General features: G+C 42.0%; 1 protein-coding gene across 1 annotated transcript in view; it reads left to right on the top strand.

The window, feature by feature from the left end:
• LOC149227431 (putative NAD kinase 1) overlaps positions 1-25,499 on the top strand; it is a 105,018-nt gene that overhangs the window by 50,138 nt on the left and 29,381 nt on the right. Inside the window, exons 5-6 of the mRNA XM_089380502.1 lie at positions 3,623-3,733; positions 4,066-4,175. Coding sequence (XP_089236628.1) covers positions 3,623-3,733; positions 4,066-4,175 — 221 coding nt within the window. The remainder of the gene's footprint in view (positions 1-3,622; positions 3,734-4,065; positions 4,176-25,499) is intronic.

Genomic DNA, 25,499 nt, shown 5'->3' on the forward strand with positions numbered 1-25,499 from the left:
GCCAGTGAGGGTTCGAGTAGGCCAAAAGTAGGTCAATTTGATTGTAGAAGGGAGAAAATTTCTCCAATTTATTTTGCGAGATTATTTTCCGGAGGCTTCCCTGTTGGGCATCCAAATTATTATACTCTCCATATTTGCTGCATAATAATAAAATAAACCCTCATTTACTACACCGATTTTCCCTTTGGGGTTTTTCTAGGGACGTTAGTCCAAATTTAAAAAATTATTGTGTTGATTTTTATGTGTGTGCATCTCAGTTCCTGATTTTACTTCCGCAACATTTTCCTTTTATTGTGAAGAATTGCAATGTGATTTATTTGTTAATTGCGATAAAAAATTAATTTGCTAATCAATTAGGACAATAAATTCCAGTTGCTGCAATTTCAAGGAAATTTCATAGAGAGCTTTATTCCTAGGTTGAAATTAGGGAATGGACTACATGGATGGAAGATGTGAGAAAGAAGCAAACCTTAGAAGATGAATGCCATACCTTAGGAGATGTCCAAGGCATGATTTATGATGAGCTAAGGGTCAAACATAGCCCAAGGAGAAAACACCCTACCTTGTTAGAGCTTGAGATCATGTCATGTGGTATTCAAAGAAGTTAATGAACTTGAAAGTTGAATGCCTTCTTCAAGGAGATGACTAGGGCATGCTGAAGACATGAAAGGGTGAGGGATAAACCTAATGAAGGAGGTTCCACACATGTGGAGGCATATTTCACCTTTTGAGGCATGTGATGGTAAGAACAGATTGTTTGAGGCGTTTTCTACATATTTGGAGACAAACTCTCTGCATGAGGAGATGCCATGTGACATTGGCATGATCAAACCTTCAAAGGAATGACATTTTTATTATGAAGATGACAAGTGGTAATTATGATCTATTTTATCCACTCAAAGGAAAAGGAAAAAAAATTCCCCAATTGGAGGAGGCTTGAAGCATGACATGTGGCAAGAAAAGATGCTAGAGGAGGAATTATCTTCTTAGGAATGATGCTAGTGGTTGTGCAAGCACTTGCTTGGTCAAAGTCACTTGGTGATTAGTGTTTCACTCTTAGGATGAAAAAGAATGATATTTGATTGCATGATCGTAAAACTACACTCTCAAGGAAGGACATTCTCTTCAAGAGGGCATCTAAACTTTAAAGCATGTTGGAGGGGAATTTCACATGGTTTGAGGCGCACTAACACATATTTGGAGGAGGACCTCAAGGAGAGGTTGATACTTGTCATGTTGAAATTAAATCAATCACTGAAGGTACTCTAAGAGGAGCACCATAATTCTAAGGTTTTTCTTCATTATTATTATTATTTTATTCATTTGTGTTTGGTTTGAAAGGTATAAATAGAGAAGAACTTCATTTGCTAAAGGTATGTTTGGAAGGTTGACAATTCCCCTCCAAGCACCTAGTTGAATATCTTTGGGAGGATCAATGTTGTAGGATCCTCTCCCCCCCCAAGGATCTGGAGGCAGATTCACATCCCAGACGGATCCGTCATCGATCCTCATGTGAAATTGCAAATCCAATTTTTGGATCTGCGGCTCTGCCTTTTTTCATGGTTCCTAGGAAAATAGAACCGCGGCGGCTCGATCTGCAGTTCCAATAGTTTGATCCGACGTTCGGAAATGGATCGACCGTGGATCCGCCACAAATCACGAGCAGATCCGCGGCAGATTGCAAACGAATCCGGGAGAAAGGTGGATGGTTCGGTGGACTTGTTTTTCTTTTATTTTTTTTGAACTAGACTTGGGTTTTCAAATTGCTATGTGAGGAATTATGCTCTCCAAACACTCCCAAGGTGCCCCCTTGATGCTCCCTAGATGTTTCCTAGATGCTCCCTAATGGTAATGTCAAATTATTAAAGTAAAACTGAAATTCTCTTTTATCTTTATTTTTCATCCTTTTACATAAATTTATCCATGAAATGACTCAGGATGTTTGAGAGTGGTTCCAACCTCATCAGACTTCATATGGAGAAAATAGAATTTCATATCCCATTCAAAATTCAACAGACTTAATAGATTTCAGGATTTCAAGATCAATGGGATTGCGGCATTTCATTAAATTATATCATGTATGAGGGTATGTGATTAACATTTAATCAAGAGCACCAAGCCCTATATGTACCCTGGTGTTGGTAGTGTTTATTGTTGAACTCCTTTGTCATGGCCTTAGCAAAAATGTACCCTTCACTCTAGTCAAAATCAGTGATCAGGCATGTTAAGCTTTCTCTTCCATATTATAAGGCGTGGATTAGGCCATTTGATCAAATTTGGGAAATGCTAACTAATATCCCTAGAGAATCAAAGTAGAGGCAAAGGCTAGACAAGAGGAGAGGAATCTAGATTCTAGATGGTTGATGCTCGAATAATTAATCATTGATATACAATGGATACCATATCTATCTTGATTTATATAAAATATGCATGTTTTCATATCTTCTACAACTAATTTGGTATTTTGGATGTTTTTTCTGAATATAAATGTGAAAAAAAAAATGTATATATAATAGACGCTTCCCTTCCTAGATTTTTGGAAAATGACGCTTCCAATGCTTCACTTTCAAAAAATGTCCCTGCTTCGTCCCCGCTTCGTGCCATAATGGGGAGGATTGGAAGGGCAATTCAATGTGAGGTTTTTCCATCTCTTCATTCTTTTCGTGGATGATTATGGATTTTGAAGGAAGTGCCATTAGTTACTGCTGAAATAATCTTATAGATGGGCAAGTTGTCAGAAAGAAGAGATTACAGTTGAGGCTGTTAAACTTAAACCTTCCCTAGTCCTTGATTTAGCCTTGAATCTTGGAGGATTTTGATGCTGTCATTTTCTGGTAAGGTGAGACCTATTTGGTCCTCTTGATCTTTATTGTGAAATCAGATTTAAAGAAATGATGTACTGTTGTCTGTTTTTTCAATAAGAAGGATGTTCCACTTTATCTACTTCATCTAGGGTTTCATATTATGGCTGTTCCTTTTTTATTAATTGGTCGCGCATTATGGTTGCCTTAAATTTCATGGTTGTGATGATGCATCTTGTCTAAGGAATCTCACTTATTCTTGCATAACTTAAAATTTGTTTTTGGACTAATTATGGTACATCACTGATAGCTCAATTACATCTTCTATGACGTATCCAAACCCTCTTGTTTTTCGATATTGAATCCATAGCCCAATTTGATAGGCAGATGGTGTTTAAAACCAGTTACTAGATGAACAATGATTTTTTGTTTGGATTTTACAAAGTAGTAAGTTTTATTATATACTAATGACTTCATCATAGGTCTGTTTTGATCGATATATTAAGTTGGAAGCAAGAATTTCCCTCTAGACATTTGCTTCTGTGCATAATTTGATACTTCATTACCAATAAGAATACAGTTTATTTATTAATTTATCACTCTCATTATGAAAGACCAGAGTAGAATGAGGGAAGCATTTACTATTTTCTTCATAGCTCTTTGGCAGAAAGTAGTGACCAGAAAGTCTGAAATGATGTTGGTTGTATTTCTATTAGTAAATCTGGCCTCTGTTGAATCTTTAAAACCTGTAGAAAATTGTTGCAGGAAAATAGTCGTTACCTTTGAAGTTTTTCTGATTAGTCACCTTTTAAACTCTGCAGTCATTGTTCACACTTTCTTGGGGAAATGCTGATAAAAGTACACGGCATAAGCATGATGTGGTCTCGTTCGAAAGTGGCAACATTACCACTGCAGTTCGCAGCAGTAAGCAGGTACAAAATAAGTTATTAGTGCTTAAGATGTCTGAACTATGCAGCTATATTAATATGTTATACAGTTATAGTACTTGAATTAATTAACTTTTTGTAATTTGTCTAGGTATACACTATTCCTGTCTTATGATTTGTTGACTTTTGACTCTTTTAGTATTTAGTGCAAAAATATTTCTTTTATTTGAGGAAAGTTCTTTAAATATTTCGTTAATCCTTATGGGAACAATGAAATGAGTAAGGGGTTCTTAAGTGCTAAATAGTGGCATCTATATATTTTATTCATTTTTTTCTTCTGCATATTACTGAATTTCATTTTTGGTTTCTGTTCTTAGATAACTTTGGAGTGGGATTCACTTCCACAATCTGTGATCATCCTAACGAAGCCCAACTCCACTTCAGTAAGAGAAACATGCAAAGATATGGTCAGGTATTTATTTCATCTGTTGTCTTAATTCAAAGCTGTTAAAACTTAGAGATGACGAAAGGAGTCTGAATAAAGTCATTAACCTAATTCTAATTTAATAGCTCATAGGGAAGTCATTTTAGACTATATTTGAAGAGATGCTTTCAGATATACACATAACTTTGGAATGCCTGAATAAATGTAAAAAATTTAGGATTGTGCGACATGATTGAGTGTTTGTCTATTTCTATTTTTCGTCTTTAGACTACAAAATGACTCTAGATCATGTTAGGATATGTAATATTTCCCAGTGACAACCTATGTGATGTAACTTTTGATTTAAGTCTCAATGGCGCCTTGGAGAGTTGTTTGAATTATCATTGCTCTATTGTGGTCCTCCTAAGTGGCCTCATAGGAGTATTTTAGGAAATAAGTTATTTCAGTCTGTAATGTATGTAACACTGTTGATAATATCGGCGATATTCGAAAATATCGCGATATTTTCGGCAAAACGATATATCGCCGAGAAAATATCGGCAAAATATTGGCTATGTTTAAAAATTTGAAAAAATTATTTTTTATGCTTGCCGATATTTGCCGATATTTTCGCCGATATTGCCGATAAGATATTTTCTGGACCCTCGCCGATATTTTGCCGATACCGATATTTTCAACACTGGTATGTAATATGCCTAAAGGGGTATATATGGGTTCAAATATATACGTAATAGTTGGTTGGCCTAGTATTGGGTCTAAATGGGTAATGAGTGAGAACTTGTATATATAAGAGGTCAATAGAATCATTAATATACATAAACTTGTGCTTTTGATATCTAAATGTGTTGTGTTATTTTGAGGCATTCTCCTAAAATCTAGGGGTTATTGTGTAACTTGGCATTATTATACTTTTGGGAGTTGTGCTCCATGCCCATATTTGGTCTACATTGTGTCTGTGAAGGTTTATCATTCTTTATTATGATTTATGTTGGTTATCTTGCCTCAAAATCTAGAAGGCCTTGTGAGGGGAGCTCACAAGACAAGGACTAGACCAAATGACAACACTATGAGGTGTGGCCCATTGTCACCACAACCACCACTTCCTTCTCTTTAGTGGATTTTCACCACAAGGGAGGCTTCCCTATATAGGTCACCTAATGGATATTCAAGTCTAAGGCTTGGAGGTGACAAGGATAGGCTTAGGATAGGTACTCAACTTAAGGACAAGGCTCAAACTAGCATAGATAAGGCAAAGCGTACCCTCCAAAGGCCTATCTAGGGCACAAGTGACCTAGGGTTTTGTGAATAAGCAATGTTAACAGGCTTACCTAGGTGCACAAGGCCAAGAAAAGGCTTGAAAAGATGAATATGATCAATTTTTGGGACAACAAGCCTTTAATAAACCCCAAGTTGAACTGTTGAAGGCTAGGGCTAGATTAGGGTTTGCCTAGGGCTTGTGACATCAACCCTAAAATGGAAAAATTCACCACAGGAAAAGGATGATTTTGAGGCAATGAGTTACCAACCATGTGTAAAACCCTTCCACAAGCCAACACACATATCCTAGTTGAATTTCGACCCTAACCCTAGTCTAGCGACTTGCCTTAAAGGGCCAAAAATTTAGAGAAGAGAGAAATTTATATTTTTGGGGAAATTTTATGGTGTGATCACCTATGTGGAAAAGGCCAGTGCTTGATCTTGGGTGATGGAGTCTAGAGGGAGATCTACTTACAAGAAAATGCATGAACCAATCCTTTATTATTCCAAAATGATGTCTCCAAAGCAAGAGAAAGTCTCCATAAGCAAATACTCCACAAAAGATCACATCTCCACAAGAAATAAGTCTATTTTAGCTAGGCTGAAATCTCTCAAAGAGGTCGAATTGGTCCACAAGCGATGATGAAAATCAAAGTGAGGTGACCTCTATTTATATGAGGTCTACCTCAATTAATTTTGACTAATGAAGCCCCTAAATCAAGTTTGACATAAGAAAACCTTGGGTTACAAGCCAACCCACTAGCTAAATGACAAAATAAGCAATAAATGCCCACATGTGTGAGCTGTAGCCTCAAATAATGCTGATGTCATGCCCTTTTAGGGCTCCAAATGCCATGCCAATGTGCTATGAGGTGTGAAAAGTGTAAAAGTGTTTAGACTATCCAAGATTTGAGGAAATGCCATCAAATCTACATCAAATTCTCCTTTGGGGTCCCAAGTCCAGCTGGGGTTCCATCATGTCATCTCCATGGGTCTCTAATTGTTAAAATAGGGCCTCCTTTATCTAGCGTTAGGGATTCTCCAGGTGCAACAAGTCCTCCTAGGTCTCTCAATTGGAGATTGTCCTCATCTGGGCTCTGAATCAAGTCTTGCCAATTAGGTTGTGTCAAGTCCTGAGTGGGGGCACACTAGGTCTAGTGGTGTCATCATGAAGAATCCTTTATTCTAGGTCAAAGTAGACCAACAGCGTGGGTCCCGAGGGTTCTCTAGGACATGTAACATCTGCTTATGCTATCAGAAGGCTCAACTCTCTCAATGCTGAATTTGCTAAGCCATATATCTCTTTGAAAGGCTTGGGTACCTATGGAGTGGGTTCCCTCAAAGCTTGGGGTGTTGTGGACCACTTGATAAAAACAACATGAACTCAAGTGAAAGCAACCATCCATCAGAGACTAACACTATATATGCATCTAAGTGGATCAAAATGGAATGTTCAGGGCATATTAATTCTTCAAACAAGGACCACCTTCTGATATTGAACTAGACCAAGTCCCATAAAGGTGTTCCCTACCTTGATAGAGGTGGATAATGGTCAACCCTATTAGGTGCTTCCAACCATCAAGGGGAAGTGATAGTTCTGAGGTCAACTCGTCAATAAATAGGTGCTAGTGTAAATATGTAAATATGTGATAATGAAGGGGAAAATGCTTGATGGGGTGACCTTGTGAAAATTTCTTGAAATGCAACAACTGGAATTAATTCTTCTAAATGGTTAATTAATTAATAGTTTATTTGCTATGACAAACAATGAATTAATCACATTGCAATTTCTTCACCAATAAAAATACTGTGGAAGAAAAAACAAGATCTGAGAAATGCTAGCACATGCACATAAAAACGACACAGTTATTTTTGGACAAAAGATCCCGAAAGAACCCAATGTGGGAAAACCGGTGCAACAACTGAGGGTTTTTATTATTATGTAGCGGTGAAATTATGAGTACAATGAAATGATGCCTAATTGGCGAACCTCTCCCATGGGAAAAATAACTGAGGGAAATTACCCTCTTCTGCAAGCAATCCCGACTCAAAATGACAACTCCAAGTAAGTCGTCCAAACCCTCTGCGCAGGCTCTGCGTCACTTTTGCGTAGTTTGTCACACGCTCAGCCTAGAAAAACTGCTACTCAAGTCGTCCTTCCTGTTGTTGCTCTAGAAATGATCCTCCTAGCCTTCTGGAAATCTTCCCGGCGTCTGGCAATTGAATCCACCTCCAACTCAGCCAAATCAAACTGCCTCTTTTAGGCTTTGTGCAACCTCCTGGAGAATAATTTTCTCCTTCTCTCTCTACCCCTTCGAAACTAGAAAACTTCCTCTAGATCAATGTCTTTGCTCCTCTCTAGCTCTGTGTCCCGTCTTTCGTTTGAACTATTGTGTTTGCTAGCTCGAACTGCCCAAGGAACTTGCACCGCGGGCTCTCTCTTATGTGTTCCTTCCTCTACCCATCATCTCTAGATGGGACTCCAACAACCAAGATTAAAACTTAATCGATGGCTGAGATCATCTCCCATTCGATCCGTGTGAGTTTCTAGAAAAATCTCACTTTTATTAATTAGGTACTATTAATTAACCGATTTCTCTAAGTTAGACTTAGGCATTTTTTAATTATCGATCAATTAATTTAATTGAACTGTTTTTAGGTGGAATTTCCAAAAACGATTTCTGGGTTTTGGAGAACTCAGTTTCGAGACTAGAACACTATTCGACGCTACAAAAACTAACACTCCCTCTTAGCGAGGAAGGTGTTCTCCAACTATCTCCATAACATCCTCCATACACGCTACTGATGTTTGACAATTGTAGCTTCCTGCCACTGTCAATCAACTACTGCGCTAACTATGATTCATCTTCTACTGATTATAGCCGAACCATGCAACACTTGTGTTGCTGTTGACATTGCACTATACAACTTGTACTGCTGCCAACTCTGCATCTGCACTACAACCTAACACTCCCTCTCAACTATTATTGTTGCTGCTGCAACTACTGCAACTGAGAAGCATCCAAACTACTTTGTTCTTGCTACTGAAATGGATTCTCCACTATACCCATTTGTTCTCTGAAATATAAGAACATAGCTCTTCAGAGAGCTTTTGTGAGTATATTTGCAATCTGCTCTTCTGTGGGAACATACTGTAGCTGGACCGCTCCACGCTGCACACAATCTCTGATGAAATGACATTGAATATCTATGTGTTTCGACCTGTCATGAAACGCTGGATTTTTAGAGAGCTTGATGCAACTCTGATTATCATAGCAGACACTGGTTGTCTCCAACCTCTGCCTAAACAAGCTGACTAGCAGCTTTCTAAGCCATATAGCCTCGCATGTAGCTGTACTTGTTGCCATATACTCTGCTTATATAGAGCTCAATGCTATTGACTTCTGCTTCCTGGTGCACCACGAATCCATCCGTGATCCAACTTGAATCAGTACCCAGAGGTACTTTTCCTGTCGACTGAATTGCCTGCCCAATCTGCATCTATGAAGCCACATAATCTGACATCATCCACTTGGGTATATTTCAACCCATAATCTATGGTGCCACACAAATACCTTAGAATATGCCTCGCTACTGTCCAGTGCACTCTCTTCGGTTCCACGATAAACTGGCTGAGAGTGTTAACCACAAAGCAGATATCTGGCGTAGTGTTGACCAGATACATGATAGAACCGATAAGCTGTCTATATAGGGTGGGTTCCAAATCCTTGTCCTCTGACGCGTCTATCTTCTTTTAGTTGGTGATCATGGGCATAGACATAGGTTTACAATCCCGCATCCTAAATTTCTTCAGAATCTCTGTAGCATATATTCCTTGACCAAGGAAGTTCTCCCCGTCTTTCTGCCATACTTCCAAGCCTAGGAAATAGTGCATCAACCCTAAGTTCTTCATGTCAAATGTTGATTTGGGGTAGCATTGGATATGCTTTAGCCACGAAATTTGGTGGAGAGATTGGGGCAAATGAGATCTCCAATACCCAGAAAGGGTTTGGGCAGATTCTAAACAGATCAGGAGATATTAAAATAAAATATTAATATGTATTAATATGAATCTGTGTTAGAATGGTCCAAAAGACATGGATCAAGCAGATCTAATCTTAGTCGTTGATTAGGGACTTAATCTCAGCCGTTGATATGTCAACAGGAAAAGTATAAGAGGAGGCTTGAGGGTCACTTGGAGAACACACCAGAGTGATCAGTCATTCTATTCTCTAGAGCGGGGTTTTCTAAGAGAGATAGAATTAGTGATCGGGAGATGCAACTGAGGGGCATTTGAGTACAGAAAGATAGAGAGGCAGAGATAGTGCTAGGAGAGCAGCGCAGTAGCCAAGGAGAGTGACGCAGAGCCAGCCAGGGCTCACGCAAGGCCATGCAGAGGCGGCTGGGAGTTGCGCAGAGCCTCAGAGAGGCCAGCGTGACTGACGCAGAGGGCCAGAGGGCTGATGCAGGGCCTCCCGGGGTTGACGCAAGGCCTCCTAGGGCTGATGCAGACCCATCCGAGGTGACGCAGGGCTAGTGTGAGGCAGAGAGGGGTTGACGCAGCCCAAAGAGATGGTGACGCTAGGGTTCTGGGGCAGATTGGTGCTGAGTAGCTACGGAAAGAATTATCCGGGTTTCAGCTAGTAGATTTGTTAGAAACTGAGAGGTATTACTGCCAAGGAAATTTTCTGTTGGGTATGCCAGTTTCGGCACCCAGATTGTACTCTAATATTGCTTAATAAGAAAACCCTTAGATAGCTGCACCAGTTTTCCCACATTGGGTTTTTCTGGGGACATTAGTCCAAAAATAATGGTGTCATATGGTGTGTTTGTTTCTGTTTCTTTTAGTTGCTAATCTGTAATATGTTGAGCATGCACTAGTGTTTATTTGCAGTATTTACATTGTAAATAACTTGTTAAGGAAAATAACAAGTAGGTAGGAATAAATCAGATAAAGTGCATGGAGGGTTTCTAAGTAAGTAAACTTAGAAACTTCAACATGGTATTGGAGCGTGATTGCAGATGATAGGAGGACTAAAGGACATCAGCTGAGCAGAGCAATAGCAACAGAAAAACAGCTGTCCCGAGGTGACAAAAGCTGTTTTTAGAGTAGCAACAAGGGAAGGGTGACGCAGTGCCTATGTCATCAAGGGTGAGCTAGGAAGAGGCAGCGCAAAGGCTAAGGAAGGCAAAGGGAGCCTCACGCAGAGCCACACAGAAGCTAGGAGGGCCGACGCAATTGGCTGAGGAGGCTGGGTTCCTGGTGCCGGGATTGCGCAGAGCCTAGGAGCTCTCACCTTCAGGTTGCTGGGGTTTAGAAGGTTGTGGGAATATTGTAGAGTGGAGCTGGTGAGGTACTGTAGTCAGAACAATACCTGACAGAGCAAGGCCAAGAAGAGGGACTTGCTACTGAGGGTTTCTAGCCGAGAAACCTGGATCAGTGGTACGGTTGCACAAACGATCGGAGTAGGGGAATCTCGATATCGGCAGAAGGATTTCCAGGAGGGAAATCGAGACTTAGAGGGAGTTAGATCGAGAACTTCCAGGAGGGAAGTAGAAGAGCATCATGGCACTACACGGAGTAAGAGACCAAGATAGACTGGACGGAGCATCGAACTTCGTAGTCTGGAAGGCTAGAATCTTATCCGTACTTGACAGGAATCGTGTCAAGAACTTCACCTTGAAGGAAATAGTTATCCTAGTCGACCCCAATGATAATGACAGGTATGAGGAGGCGATGACGAGGGCCAAGAGCATTATCCTTGACGGGGTCAAGGATCATGTAGTATCACACATAGCTGAGAAGGAAATGTCATTTGAGATGTGGGAGGCTCTCAAGAAGCTGTACCAGCATACTTCTGTGTAGAGAAGAATGCTGCTTGAGAATCAGTTGAGGTCATATCAGATGAAGAAGGGAGAACCGATTGACACCTTCCTCGGAGGACTGAATGAGATCTGAGATCAGTTGACTACTATAGGTGCGACACCGGATCAGGAGCTGATGGTGAGGACAACCTTGAATGCTGTCTCAAAAGACTGGGAAGTATTTGTCCAGAGTATACTGGGTAGAGGGACACTTCCACCTTGGGACGAGATGTGGGCAGCTCTTCGCCAGGAAGAGATCAGATGGCAATCGAAGACGGGTAGCAGCAGTAAGGGAATCAAAGTCAAGCAGGAGGAGGAAGATGTGGCGCTAGCATCTGAGGGAAAGCAGGAGAAGCGAAAGAAGAAAGATCTCTCCAAGATCAAGTGCTTCCACTGTGGGGCGCTGGGTCATTATGCGACCTAGTGTCCAAGGAAGAAGAGTAAGGGAGAGTCTTCCGAGACTAAGGCAGCGCCAACACAGGCAGAGAAGGAAGTTTTGACAGACGATGACTGTGCCATGAGTGCACACGCACCACTTGAGCAGAAGTGGGGAGACATCGAGATGTAGTTAGGTGGACTACAGGCGATGATTGGTAGGATCCTCGAGGTACCCAGCCTCTTGGATTAGACCTTGCTACGGGAGCCCCGAAGAGGAGTAGCAGGACTGGCTAAGTCGGGTAGAGATGAATGCGGATGGAGCGGCAGAGAGAGCTACAGTGCAGGAGTCTCGAGACAGTGCAAGGCTAGCAGGCTGCAACAGTGTGAGAGGCACAGGAGTGTTGTACTAGTGCAGGACGACACAGAGAGGTGTGCAACAGTGCGAGATGCAGGGAGTTGTTGCATCAATGCAAAGGTCAGAGAGGGAGCACTTGTCAGTGACAAAGGGAGCTTCAACATCAGTAGGTGTCTCTAGCTTAACAGGGAGTCAGATTGGGAGATCAGTTACTTACTTCTCAGTAACTGAGTTGCAGTGCAGTAGTGGGCAACACAATGTAGCATGATGGCAGGAGGTGTAGTGCGGATGCAGTGCTGGGAGAAAGGACCAGCAGCAGCATGGATGTAGAGGGAGCTGTCGTACAGATGCAACAGCAGTGGCAGTGGCAGTACGAGATGTAGCAGTGCAGAGGATGTTGGGCAAGAAGGCCTAGCATCAGCGCAGGTACTGATGCCGGATGATCAAGTTAATACTTAGTAAGGAGTATTGCTAGAGCACAATCCTCGTTAAGAGGGAGTGTTGATTTGGGGTAGCATCGGATGTGCTCTAGCCATGAAATTTGGTGGAGAGTTGGGGCACATGAGATCACCAATACCCAGAAAGGGTTTGGGCAGATTCTAAACAGATCAGGAGATATTAAAAATAAAATATTAATCTGTATTAATATGAATCTGTGTTAGAATGGTCCAAAAGACATGGATCAAGCCAGATCTAATCTTGGCCGTTGATTAGGGACTTAATCTTGGCCGTTGAGATGTCAACATGAAAAGTATAAGAGGAGGCTTGAGGGTCACTTGGCGAACACACTAGAGTGATCAGTGATTATATTCTCTAGAGCGGTGTTTGCTAAGAGAGATAGAATTAGTGATCGGGAGATGTAGCTGAGGGGCATTAGAGTACAAAGAGATAGAAGAGGCAGAGATAGTGTCGGGAGAGTAGCGTAGTAGCCAAGGAGAGTGACGCAGAGCTAGCCAGGCTCATGCAGGGCCACGCAAAGGCAATTAGGAGCTACGCAGAGCCTCAGAGAGGCCAGCGTGACTGACACAGAGGGCCATAGGGCTGACACAGGGCCTCCCAGGGCTGACGCAAACCCATCAGGGGTGATGCATGGGCTAGCGTGAGGCAGAGAGGGGTTGACGCAGTCTAGAGAGAGGTTGACGTTGGGGTTCTAGGGTAGATTGGTGCTGAGTAGGTGCCGAAAGGATTATCCAGGGTTTCAGCCAGTAGATTTGTCAAAAACTGAGAGGTATTACTGCCAAGGAAATTCTCTATTGGGTAGGCCAGTTTCGGCACCTAAATTGTACTCTGATATTGCTTAATAAGAAAACCCTCAGATCGCTGCACCGATTTTCCCACATTGGGTTTTTCCGAGGACATTAGTCCAAAAATAATGGTGTCATATGGTGTGTTTGTTTCTGTTTCTTTTAGTTGCTAATCTGTAATATGTTGAGCATGCACTAGTGTTTATTTTCAGTATTTACATTGTAAATAACTTGTTAAGGAAAATAACAAGTAGGTAGGAATAAATCAGATAAAGTGCATGGAGGGTTTCTAACTAAGTAAACTTAGAAACTTCAACATCAAATTCTATTGCCAGGTTCCTCTTGTAGTCCTCTATGAGCCTTGATGACCCTGTTAAGAATAGGTCATCCACATGCAATACTAGGATGAGTGGCTCATCCTCTACCATCAGATTGTAATGGTTGGGATTTGCGTCACTCTTGACGAATCCCATCTGCTGCAAGTAGCTGTCAATCTGACCATACCATGCCTTGGGAGCCTGCTTGAGTCCATATAGAGTTTTCTTCAGTGTGCACACATGAGTGTGCCTCTCATGCGTCTCAAGACCCTCTGGATGTTCTATATACACCTCCTTCTCTATCACCCTGTTCAAGAAGGCTACCTTGACGTCCATATGGTGAATCTGCCATCCCATCTGAGCTGCTAAGGATATAACTGACTGGATAGAGGTATATCTGGAAATTACGGCGAAGGTCTCCTCATAATCTATCCTTTCCTTTTGTGCATACCCCTTTGCCACAAATCTAGCCTTGTACTTCTCCACGTTTTCATCTGCATTGTACTTGATCTTATAGATGCATTGAGAGCTCACAACTGACCTATTCTCAAGTCTCGGTACTACCTCCCAAACATCATAAGTCATGATGGAGCTATACTCTTCCATTATGGCATCTATCTACACCTGATGTTGTGCGACCTCTTGATAGAAGGAAGGTTCTTCAACCTGTGCCACCAATGCTTAGTACTTGTTTGGCTGTTTGTGTTCTCTCTTGTTCATCCTAGGAGCCCCAACAAACTCCTCTGCATCTCTCAATGCTTGATGAACTTCCGGTTGGTTCAACCACTAGTGGTGGGAGGCTCACCCAACTCCTAATCCTGCCTCTGCAGCTTCGTCTGCTGTGAGCTCACGGGGTCTCCTGCAACTTAGGATGTGTTGGTATTGGTAACGATACTATATCCCTGTAATTGTCATACTGATGGTCCTGTTACCACTCAAACTAGTAGGGGTCCTAAAAGGGGATCCTTGAAGGGCTACTACTAGGCTAAGGGAAACAATGGAGCAATAGCCACTGTCACCTTGGCTAAGGCTCCCCGCATTTTACGGAATTTCACCGATGGGAGGAGACCCATTATGATAAAGCTCACGAAATGGATGGACCAATGATAGGGTGAGGGGTGATCCTAGAAGCCTATTCGCAAGAGAGGCTTAGATATATGGCTTGCTTCCTTTGAAAGCAAGATGAAAGGCTCTCTAGGAAGGGCTTAGGGGAATTCTAAGAGCTAGGCCTTGAGTATATGACTTGTTAAGAAGACTCTTAGTTGCTAAAATCTGTGTGGAAACTTGGATTCCAAGTGGTCTTTGTGAAGTTGGTTTCAATAAGTTGTGGGACCACACGGGACCAAGTGGACCTAGAATTAGGTCAAGGGGATGGAATTTATCAACCAAGGGTGTGCTTAACCTAATTGAGGGGGAGAAAGGGATTAAAGGATAAATTTTCTTTGAATTTGATGCAATAATCCCAATGAGGTCACTAGCCAAAGGAAACCTACGGCAGTAAATGGTCCTTGAGCTAGGGCCTCTAGAGCAAACTCCAACGCAGTTGTGGAGCCAAAATCGAAGTATTTGGGTGGCTAGATTGTGAGATAAGTGATACTCTAGGTGATTTATGTAGGCTAGGCTTAAAAAGAAAGAGAGAAGGTGAAGGAAAATATTCTTTAAAGTGATCTCTAGTGGAGGTCCACTAAGTTTCTCTTTGGGAGAGATGGAGTCATGGATAAATTAGGGTTTGGCTTATTTTCAACTTATCAAGGAGGCCTAGAAGACACTTCGCTAGGATTAGGGCTAGTTTGAAGCAACTTCAAGGTCTTTATACTTCGTTTAGCATAATTTGATGACTTATCAGGGGAAATAGTTATCCCTCGGAACATTCATTCATTCATTGCATGGCCCAATCATGATACAACAACATTTAGAAATGTAATTTCCACAACTTCACATAAGTTGATGCAGTAAATAAGCCCTAGAATAGCGAAATTCCTAGCATCATGATGTAGCAAAATTACATAACAAAAAGAACATTTTAAAGGTACTTACATGCAAGAAGAATATATCCAATCACCAAGTTTGCCAACAAGAGAAGGTCCAAGACAAAGAAGATTTAACCAAATATCGAAATTCATCCATTCACTCAAAAAAATTCTCCTCCTCCAAAGAATTCGAAATTCTCACAAGAGCTAATGATCAATCCAAGTGATGATGCTAAAATGAATTCACATCACTTGTATTTATACACTTCTAATGAGTTCGATTTAGCTAATTAGGCCTACATTAGCCCTTAGAATAAAATAGTGTGTAAAATATCTAACTTTTGGTGACAAGCCACCCCAAGCTAGCTCATAAACAAAAGAATAAGCCTCTCAAGAGGTCCAATGATCAATAGTACATGTCGTTGGACCTTCTAAGAGGCCTAATGAAGTCCATAGGTGCGAAAATGTAAAATAGGACTCTCGAAAGTAGTGGACAAGGGGTTGGCCCCTTGTTCTCCAGATAATAAACCTCTGGTGCTCCAATTGCTGTGGGGCCACAGAAGTGTCCTCATGGGTCTCCAAATAGATCGAAGATGCCTGTAGACCATTTGCAAGGGCTTAGATGATGGTATAAGTGATTCCACATCATCATACAGGTCCTGGGTCATCTGCCAAGTGCATGATACAACTATGGGGTCGATTGGGCATGGTGAACCAGGTGCATCTTGCTCGTCAATAGATGAAACTCGAGTAATCTACGAACATCTTTGGGGATCCATGGAATGTTTTCCACTTCTGTGGAGGCCCATGGCTCTCTACACATGCCCTACATCTGCCAATGTAGCCCTCTGGAGAGTTAGGACCCTATATAGGGAGACCAAACCCAAAATGGAGACCATTTGCAATCTTGCATAAGATCTAATGTGTCTCCTTGCCTTCTAGTACAACAAGTCATTTAAAGAAATCGAGTCAAAGAGCTTACAAACCATGGATAACAGGTGGGCACTTCATAATGGCATGTCCTTCCATAGTGGGCTTTGGTTAACCAAGTACCCTATTAGGTTGTTTCTACTTTTAAAGGGGATGATATGTTTAAGGTACATCCTTCAAATGGTGGTGGCATGTGATAAAGTGATGGAACATAGTAGGGGATGGAGGGGGCAATCTTGGGTCACATGCCAAGGTACAAGGGTAGCTAATAAAGGGGAAGCCCACACTTGGGTATATAATGTATAGGAGGGAGCAATCATGGTACATGAGTTATCCCGACCTTGATTTTTCCACCCTTCTTCATATGCCTTTTTCCTTTTATGATTTTTCTTTGGTTAACTACTCGGGGCTCAAGGAGTAAGAGCATGATATGTAAAGTATAGCAGTGGATACCCCCTTTGAGGTGGGGTGGTTCATTTCCCACCAAGGTTGGGACAATCATGGGTTCTTGAATGATAAAAGAGGCTCATCTAGGGCCTATAGGAACCAGGGTGATGGCCATGAGAATGGGGTAGAGCTCATGCATTGGCTTTTGCCCACATGCTAAATGTGTTTGTCTTGACCATCTTTTGCATTTTGTGGTACATTTTCCTGTTGAATGTGTTATGCTCTTGACCTGCGAGAAGATACCAGAATACCAAATATGCAAAGAAATATACCCAAAACACAGAACAATAAGAAACAACAAGAAGTATTTTATTATTCAAAAAGGAAAGCAATGTTCACTTGCCTCTTTGAGGGGGCAACCTCCAATAGAGCTGGGCTCAATTACAAAATAAGACACGATGCTCCTCAAGGGGAGTCTCTATCCTTTATATAGGATTCATACATGCAATACCATGGTTCTTATTAATACCATCTATCTAATACCATGGCCCATTTGCAACTAACTGTGGTCCCTTCTTTAAATGCGGGTCAACCACTTACAATTATTAATATGGGCTTTATTGACTCTTTACTTAACTATACTATGACTCGACCCTATTACATAAATAAGGGGGTTAGGGTTGGACCCTAACATGCCCTCCCCCATAAAATTAGCCTTGTCCTCAAGGCTAAAGCTGCGGAAACTGCTGAAGGATAGTGGCTGGTTCCCAGGTTGCATCTTCTGAAGAGGTGTCTTTCCACTTGACGAGGACTTCCTTGATCGTGCGGCCGCGCAGGTGCCATTTTGCTTGTCAAGAACCTGTTTAGGTTGGAGCCAGATTGAACCTTCTTCATCCAATTCCGGTAGATTGGTTTGAATTCGGCAATGGTTCCCAATCAATTTCTTGAGGCATGAGACATGGAAGGCTGGATGGATTTTTGCCGTGGGTGGCAAAGCTAGCTTGTAGGCTACTTCTTCGATGTGCTGAAGGACTTGATACGGTCCTTAGAATTTTGGTGATAATTTCTGGCAACCCTTGTCTTTGAGTGATGTTTGATTATATGGTTTCAGCCTCAAAAATACCTGATCCCCTTCTTGAAATTTGCATTCTTAACGATGTGCCTGTTGCTTCATGCAATTTTGAGCTTGATGGAGATTCTCTCTGAGGTGGGCTAGCATGGTTGTGCGGTTCTGTAGGAGTTGATCCACTGCTTGTACCTTCGAGCCTCCTTGGATATAAGAAGTAGGTGAAGGAGGGAGTTGCCCATAAATTGCTTCATATGGAGTCATTTTGGTGGTGGCATGATAGTTAGTGTTATACCACCATTCGGCTAGAGGTAACCACTGTACCTATAGATGTTGCTTTTTTGAAGTGAAACACCTAAGGTAGGTCTCCAGACATTTGTTGACTGCTTCAGTTTGACCATCAGTTTGGGGATGATAGGAAGTACTGAGTTGTAGTTGGGTACCTTGTAGCCTGAAGAGTTCCTGCCAAAAGTTACTGGTGAAGATCGGGTCATGATCAGACACAATGGAAGTGGGCATGCCATGCAATTTGAAGATCTGGTCCATGAAAGATTGAGCCACCAAAGCCGGTGTAAAAGGGTGGGGTAGGGCACAAAAATGAGCATACTTAGAAAGTCTGTCCACAACCACCATGATGACTGACTTGTTGCCTGACTTCGGAAGACCCGTAATGAAGTCCATAGAAACCTCCATCCAGATTGAGGCCGGGATGGGCAATGGCTATAATGTGCCTGGGGATTTGACTGATTTCCTTTGTGGCACTGACATACGTCACACTCAGCTACAAAAGTAAGAATGTCCTTTTTCATGCCTGTCCAAAAGAATGAACGTCGAGTGCGAGCATAAGTCTTCTGAAAGCCTGAATGGCCTGCAGTGGGAGATGAGTGCAACTCCGCCAAAATGCGACTTTTGAGGGTGGATGTTGGTGATATCACGACTCTGTCCTTGTAGCGAAGAATCTCATCCTACCAAGAGTAGCCCACTGTGGAATTTGGATCCGCCTGCAATTTATTAATGAGTTGGGAGAGCAAAGGATGTGAAAACCATTCCTTGTGAGCCTCTTCAATCCATTCTGGAATAGGAAGGGAGATTGCGAGCAGGGTGCTTTCTCCTCAAATTGGCGTGATAAAGCATCTGCTACGACATTTTCGCGCCCTTTCTTGTAAATTATCTCATAATCATATTGCAACATTTTGGCGAGCCATTTATTTTGTTGTGGCGAGGATAGGCGTTGCTCCAAAAAGTATTTAAGGCTTTGATGATCTGTGTAGATTTGGAAATGCCGCCCCAATAAGTATGGTCGCCAGGTATCTACTGCATGTAAGATGGCCATCATCTCCTTCTCATAGGTAGATTGTCCAAGATTTGTCCCACTTAGTTGTTGGCTAGTGAACGCCAAGGGTCGACCTTCCTGCATTAAGACCGCCCCAATACCCATACCTGAAGCATCACATTCAATCACAAAAGATTTGGTGAAGTCGGGTAGTGCTAATACGAGAGTGGAACACATGGCATGTTTGAGAGCTATAAATTCCTGTTGCGCTTCATCATTCAGAGAAATGAATTTTTCTGGAGAAGGTGAGCGAGGGGTCTAGCAATGCGACCATAATTGCGGACAAATTTGCGATAGTAGCTTCTGAGACCCAAGAATTCTCTCAAGCTCTTCAAGGTCTTTGGTTGAGGCTAATCCTGCATTGCCTGGATCTTTTTGGGGTCCACCCTGACACCTTCGTGCCCCACAATGTGGCCCAAATACTCAACTTCTGCCATTCCAAAAGAGCACTTGGACATCTTGACAAATAATTTATGCTTCCGGAGCAGTTGCAAGAGCAGATCTACATGCTAAAGATGTGTGGCCCAGGTGTGGCTGTAGATGAGGATGTCATCAAAGAAAACAAGGACAATTTTTCTGAGATATGGTTTGAACAGGTGGTTCATGAGGCTTGAAAAGTGGTGGATACACAAGGGCAACATGGAATGGCATGACCAGGAATTCATAATGGCCTTCATGAGTTCGGAAAGCAGTCTTTGGAATGTCTGCTTCTTTCATGTGAATTTGGTGATAGCTCGAGCGAAGGTCAAGCTTAGTAAAGAGTTGAGCCCCATTTAGTTCATCCAGCAAATCATCGACAACCAGGATGGGAAATTTATTTTTGACCGTCAGCTTGTTGAGGGCCCTGGAGTCTGGACACATACGCCATCCCCATCTTTCTTGAGCACCATAACACAGGCGATGAATAAGGACTAATGCTAGGACGAATGACGCCTACTTCTAGGAGTTCCTTGATGATTTTTTCAATTTCATTCTTTTGGGCGAATGGATATCTATATGGGCACACATTTGGTGGTTGGGCCCTTGGGACCAAAGTAATGCTATGATCATGTTCCCCTCTCGAGGGTGGAAGCTCATGAGGCTTGTCAAAGACCGACAGATGGTTGTTTAAGATCTGTTGCATCTCAGGATGAATATGAAGAGAAGTGGGTTCGAAGGCCTGGATGGCATTAAATTGGGCTATAACTCCATGGTGACCCTTTTTTTAACAATTTTTCCATCCTATGCGAGTTGATGATAGAGGGAGCACCTGCCTGGAGTCCTCGGAGGGTATGTGTGTGGTTGTTCTGCTTAAAGCTCATATATAACTCCTGGAAATCCATTGTGATTAGGCCGAGTGTGTGGAGCCATTCAACACCCAAGACAATGTCACACCCTCCCATGTGTATGGCAAACATGTGGGTCTTTAGCTGATAATCCCCCATTTGAAGTTTGACATTTTCACAGCGGCCTTCACATTTCATTGTCCCATCAACAATTTGGACCTGGAAATTAGAGACTGCTCTGACAAAACAATGCACTGCTTCACGACTCTTTGATGGATAAAGTTATGCATACTGCTACTATCAATCAAGACTACTATAGGGCGATGCTTAATAAAACCTCTGATTTTGAGTGTTTGGGGAGAAGAAATCCTGCGAAAGCATGAAGCAAGATAACTGGTCTGTCAGGTGTAGCTGGGAGTGCATTGTCCGGCTGGTTGTCCTCATCTTCCTCCTTTGGTTCCTCAAATGGTGGGGCTTCCTCGCTGAACTGTGATCAGTATCATCAATTTGAAAGAATTTGGGTTCCTTGCATTTATGCCTCGGGGAGTATTTCTCATCACAGTAGTAACACAATCCTTGCTTTCTTCTTTCGCCATTTCAGCTGGTGACACCTTTTGAACCTTAAGTGTTTGGGTAGTGCTTGGAGCCTGGGTGGGGCGACCCTTGGCTATGAAATTTGGACGAGTCGACTGAGTGCTAACGCGCGTTCTACTTCACAAGCTATCTTGCAAGCATTGAGCCATGAGATTGGGTGTTGCAGTCGGACGTGGGCTTGTATGGCTTCTTTGAGACCGTTGACAAAAATTCCAAGTAGAACTCATCTTGTAGACCTCTTGTGCGGAAGGCTAAGGCTTCAAAGGCTGTAATATATTCTTGCATTGTTCCTGTCTATCAGAGCTTAGTAAGACGACCCAAAAAATTAGATTCATGGTCGAAGCGATCTGTAAGGGCTTTTGTGAATACTTGCCAAGTCATGGGCCTTCCATAGCAACGTTGATGCCACTGCCACCATTGCCATCTTTCGTTGTCCAAGTACATGCTACCCACACTAAGCTGAGTCGCATCATCTTTGATGTGATTCAGTGTGAAATATTGCTCCATTTGTGCTAGCCATGTGGTCGGATGAGAGCCATCAAATTTATACATGTCCAGCTTGGGTGGTTGCAGCTGGGACTGTTGGTGGTTGCCAAAGAGGTGAAGAGAATGGCTAGACTCACCCTCAATGTTTTCATTGAAAGCATATGCCTCCGAGTGTTCCTCCAACTTGCCCTTTGTGAGTGTGTCAGCTAAGGTCTTGATCGACGTCAGTACTGTGTCCAACTTTTGTTCAAGGGTGTCGATCTTCTCATTGGCCATAGCTTGAGCTCTGGTTTGTACCATGCACCGATCCGATGCACTTAAAATTTGGGACCACCCGAAATTTTTGACGCTAACAAGTGAATGGTACCACCTTGCTCAGCTCGTCGACCTGATTCTTATGGGCTAAGTCTCCTATAAGTGTCTCGGGATTTTTTTTTTTTTTTTTACTCCGAAAGGAGTTTTACTCCTCGCTTAGGAATACTGCAGTAGCCGAATCCCAGAAAAGTCAATTCTGCCCAATGTCCTGCGAGAATCACGCCCAGGTATAGGGGCCCACACAAATAGTCTGATCTGTCAGCTAACCCTCAACTGCAGAGTATGAGTAGGAATGTGGCAGTGATCGAACCCCTGCTGCTAGATCTGAATGGCGGATCTGATTGTGGCGACTGCTACAGAACCCAATGGCTAGATCTGAATGGCGGATCTGATAGATCTGATTGGCGGATCTGATAGATCTGAATGGTGGAACTGATTGTTGCGGCTGCGACAGAACCCCACCTGCTAGATCTGATCTGGCAAAGATGATGCGTGATCTAGAGAGAGACAAGGGAACTATGGTCTCAAGGAGTGTCAGGTGCTACAGATCGCAATATACATAAGGGTGACAGTAGTATTCGCCCAATCTTTCAGGCCACTAACCAAGGAGGATCAACTATACCCTTAGCCGTCCAATCTAGAAGACAATTATGAAGCCCCCTGAATATCAAATCTATCCATGGCCATACTGGAGAATTCTGGAAATTTACTAAAGACATCATGAGTATAATTTTGTGATCTATTTCTCTTCCTTCTAACACTGAATCTGCACTAGAAAATTGCTGCAAAACCTCTGTGCCCAGACCAAGAGTCTTCTCTGCGGAAAATCTGAGTAACGCTCCCTCTGCTCGCTGGAATTGCTGTTTTGGACAAATCAAATTTTCCTGCCACATATAATTGGAGAATTGAACCTTGCTCAGCTACTCGCATTGCCTGGCTAGGCACTACGTAACCCCATAAAATTTCATCTTGTTGCTCCCTCTGAAGAACAAAATTCCCTTCTCGACTATGAGCCTCCTGTGTGTCAAATAAGCTCTGATACCATGTGAAAATTCCTTGAAATGCAACAACTGGAATTAATTCTTCTAACTAGTTAATTATTTAACAATTTATTTGCTACGAAAAACAACGAATTAATCACACTGCAATTTCTTCACCAATAAAAATATTGCAGAAGCAAAAATAGGAACTGAGAAATGCTAGCACACACATAAAATGACAATTATTTTTGGAAAAAAACCCAATGTGGGAAAACTGGGGCAGCGGCTAAGGGTTTTTATTATTATGCAACAGTAAAACTCTGAGTACAATGAAATGACACCAAACTGGTGATCCTCTCCTGAGAGAAATACTGGCAAAAATAACTGAGGGAAATTACCCTCTTCTCCAAGCAATCCCAGCTCAAACTGACAACTCCAATCAAGTCGTCCAAAGCTCAAAATTGTTGCAACCTTTTCCATATTTACCCATTCAATAGGCTTTGTTTACTTATTGTTTTTCACCATTTATAGGCTGCATTATAGTTGCTGTCATAAATTTTTCATATTGTGAATCGTATTATTTTAAGCCCCTATTTTATAACAACAATTGACAATTTAAAGGTAGCATGTGTTTGGGATCTTATTGAGCCTCTTGAGGACTATTCAAAGCCCTCTAGATTTAGTCATAACTCCTTTGAAATTGTTATCTTGAATTATCTCTCATTTCACCAAAAGCCTACCTTTATTGAATGTTGTCTTGGGGGGTGTTTTGTTTAGAAGAACCCTTGGAGTGTATTTATCTTAAGAATTCCTGAATTATTTAAGCTCTGAGGTCCGTTGGGGAAGCCTCCCCCGTGGGGATAATATCCATCCATAGATAGCAGGGGAACAATTACTTAGGTGATAATGGTGTTGATCCCATTGTTGCCCTTAACATAAAGTGCTTTGTGAGGCTTTGCTCTAGCGTGTTAGATTTTGCAGTAACATGCCACAAGGAGTGGGTTGACGTTGGTGTAGAAATTTTTCATTTCCCACCCCGGTTTTCAGTTTCACCTTATTTCTCCCATGCAGTTAAATGCCCTTTCCCGTAACCATACATTTAACAAGCTGAAAAATAAATATTGCTGAAAACACAAATTCTGGAAATTTTACAGAACGCTGGAAATTGCAGAAATAAAAATCAGCAGTAATAAACAGCCATTAAAACACATTTAAACACTGAGATTTTTGGTGAACTTGACCCTGGAAAAACCCCCTACAACTCTTGGGGAAAACCAGTTTGAGAGCTCTTCTTTTATTTCTGAAAATTACCTTTTTACAGTGAGAAATATTCAGCAAAAAATCAGCAAGCAAATTTACAACTTATCTCTTTTCCTATGCCTCACAGCAAACTATAAATTACAACAAATAGGACAGCAATAAACGCTGTACGGCCTCCTCGATTTTCGTGCCCACTTTCAGCATTAAATGCTGCTGTACGACTACAACATTAAATGCGCTGTACGAACTGCAATAAATGCGTTGTACGACCCTCGTTTTGCGTGCAGAAAAATAGCAAACTGCGCCTCGATTTTTGTGCAAACCACTCCTCAAAAATCGTGCCAAAATTTGCCTTTCACTGTGTGCTGAATCAACTGTACAAATGTGCTCAACTGCTGCCTTGGAATGTGTGCCAAGCTGCTGTCTCCTTCTCCTCCCTGCTCAGAAATCTCTCTTGCTCTCATGCTCCTTCCCAATCTGCTCATGAAAGAATGAATGACCTTTTCCTCCTTTAATCTAACCCCAAGTGACTTTTGGGTGATCCTAAATCCAATGGCTGAAATAGATTGAGATCTAAGGCCGAGATTAAATGCTCATTTAAATCTCACTTTTTATTTTTTAATTCAACCCACCTTAATAAAGACCCACTTAGTCATTTATTTCCAAAGTCACTTTTCCTTTCTAATTTTTCAATGACTTTATAAAAGTCACTTTAAAACTAGACTTAATAACTTTATCACTTAAAGTCACTTTTAAATTAGATTTAACTCTATAAAAATTATAAAGTTACTTTAGGAGAAAAATTAAATTCTTTTGGACACTTTTCCCTAGGCCAAAGATCAAAGCCTAAGGGAACCACCTGTCCTCCGGTACCAAATTTCAACACTCCCTCTTACTGAGGAAGGTTTCCTCACCACACCCATCTTGTCTCTGAAGTAGGTCTGCTTGCCCCGTGGTAAGGCTTTGGTAAGAATATCTTTCACCTGCTCATCAGTGGAAATATACTCAAGCTTCACAGCTCCCTTCTGAACAAAGTCTCTGATGAAATGATATCTGATCCCGTTACCTGGATTCTCCGTGAGTTTAATGCAACTCTGATTATCACAGTAAATCAATGAAGGTCTCAACGGCTGACCAAATAAGCCAAACAACATCTTGCGAAGCCAGATGGCCTCACAACTAGCTAGACTGGCTGCCATGTACTCTGCTTCCGCTGAACTCAGTGCTACTGACTGCTGCCTCCGGTGAACCATGACACTACTGTTGAACCCAACCCAAAACAACGCCCTGAAGTGCTCTTCCTATCAGAAGCACAACTGCCAATCAGAATCAGTGTTTTGCCCAATCTCACTCCGTCTCCCTGC

This window comes from Pinus tabuliformis, chromosome J (assembly GCF_031772625.1).
Source record: "Pinus tabuliformis cultivar Carrire ecotype Pingquan chromosome J, CPIR1, whole genome shotgun sequence".
Taxonomy (NCBI): domain Eukaryota; kingdom Viridiplantae; phylum Streptophyta; class Pinopsida; order Pinales; family Pinaceae; genus Pinus; species Pinus tabuliformis.